General features: G+C 50.9%; 1 protein-coding gene across 2 annotated transcripts in view; it reads right to left on the bottom strand.

Moving 5' to 3' along the window:
* The window catches only part of Mybpc2 (myosin binding protein C, fast type), a 28,889-nt gene that overhangs the window by 15,109 nt on the left and 12,536 nt on the right, over positions 1 to 1,244 (bottom strand). For both annotated transcript variants that reach the window (XM_005366867.3, XM_026789165.1), the window contains exon 12: positions 616 to 788. In XM_005366867.3, the coding sequence (XP_005366924.1) occupies positions 616 to 788 (173 nt within the window). The remainder of the gene's footprint in view (positions 1 to 615; positions 789 to 1,244) is intronic.

The following is a 1,244-nucleotide window of genomic DNA, read 5'->3' as shown; positions in this document are numbered from 1 at the left end:
GTGTGAGTGTGTGCATGTATGTATGTGTGTGTGAGCATGTGAGTTTGTGTGAGTGTGTATGTGTGAGTGTGTGCATGTATGTATGTGTGTGTGAGTGTGCGTGATCGTGCTTGTCATCTCCTCTCCCTCTCTCCTTTTCTCTTCCCTTCCCTGTGTGACAGCATCATCTGAGAACTGATCTCAGCAGTCTGTCCCTGTGAGTCAGCGCAGCGTGCACATTCCCTTGTTTAATTGGCCACATAGAGAAAAGCTTATTTATTTCACTGTAAATGACAGATTTTTGTTTTGCTTTGTTTTACGTTTCTTTCTTACACAAGGTCCTATGACCCTTCTCTGGCCCACTTTCTCCCAGGGGTGGCATTTTATGTAACAAGGAGCTGATATACAAACTCGGACATTCACAGGGTCCTCTCATGCTGACCAAAACACACCTCGTTGGCAGCAGGACACACTGTGTGTCACGTGTGGGGAGTGGGGACACGCGTGTGCAGCAGGACACAGTGTCACGTGTGGGGAGTGGGGGCAGATGTTACCAGCCTGAGCACAAGCTGGAGAATCTGGCCAGATGGGGTGGGAGAGGAGCCGCAGCTCTTCCAGGACTCCGAGAAGTGGTACCTTCCACAATGAGTTCAGCCTCACATTGGCCGCCGTTGGTGATGACTTGATAGCGGCCCCCATCCTCCTGAGTCACATCAGAGTAGATGAGGATGTGACGTTTCCCGTCCTTCTTGAAGCGGTAGCGTGCCTTGTAGGAGTCCTCCCGTGTCAACTCCACACCATCCTTCATCCTGGGTGGGTGGAAGGCAGGTCAATGAAGTGGGAGAATAGATCATAGATAGACCAGGGATGGGCGGGCATGCGGTTGGTTTAGATGGAGAATGAATGGGTGGAGGGGTAAGGAATGGGTGTGTGAAGGAAGGAAGGATGGGTTAAAGGTGATAGGTGAATGGCTGAATGAATCAATGGAAAGGAGGCTGGGTTGGGGGATGGATGAAGAAATGAACAGAAGAAGTTATAAATAGGTAAAAAGATTGATGGTAGATGGGCAAGATGGACACGTGATGAATGGGTGGAAAGGGGGGAAGGAATAGAGGGATGATGGATGGATGGGTGGATGGATGATGGATGGGTGGGTGGAGGGATGATGGGTGGGTGGGTTGATGGATGATGGATGGGTGGGTGGATGATGGATGGGTGGGTGGAGGGATGATGGGTGGATGGATGATGGGTGGATGGGTGGATGG

Source organism: Microtus ochrogaster, unplaced genomic scaffold (genome assembly GCF_000317375.1).
Source record: "Microtus ochrogaster isolate Prairie Vole_2 unplaced genomic scaffold, MicOch1.0 UNK14, whole genome shotgun sequence".
Classification (NCBI taxonomy): Eukaryota; Metazoa; Chordata; class Mammalia; order Rodentia; family Cricetidae; genus Microtus; species Microtus ochrogaster.
The sequence above is the reverse complement of the archived record's forward strand: the minus strand, read 5'-3'. Positions and strand labels throughout refer to the sequence as shown.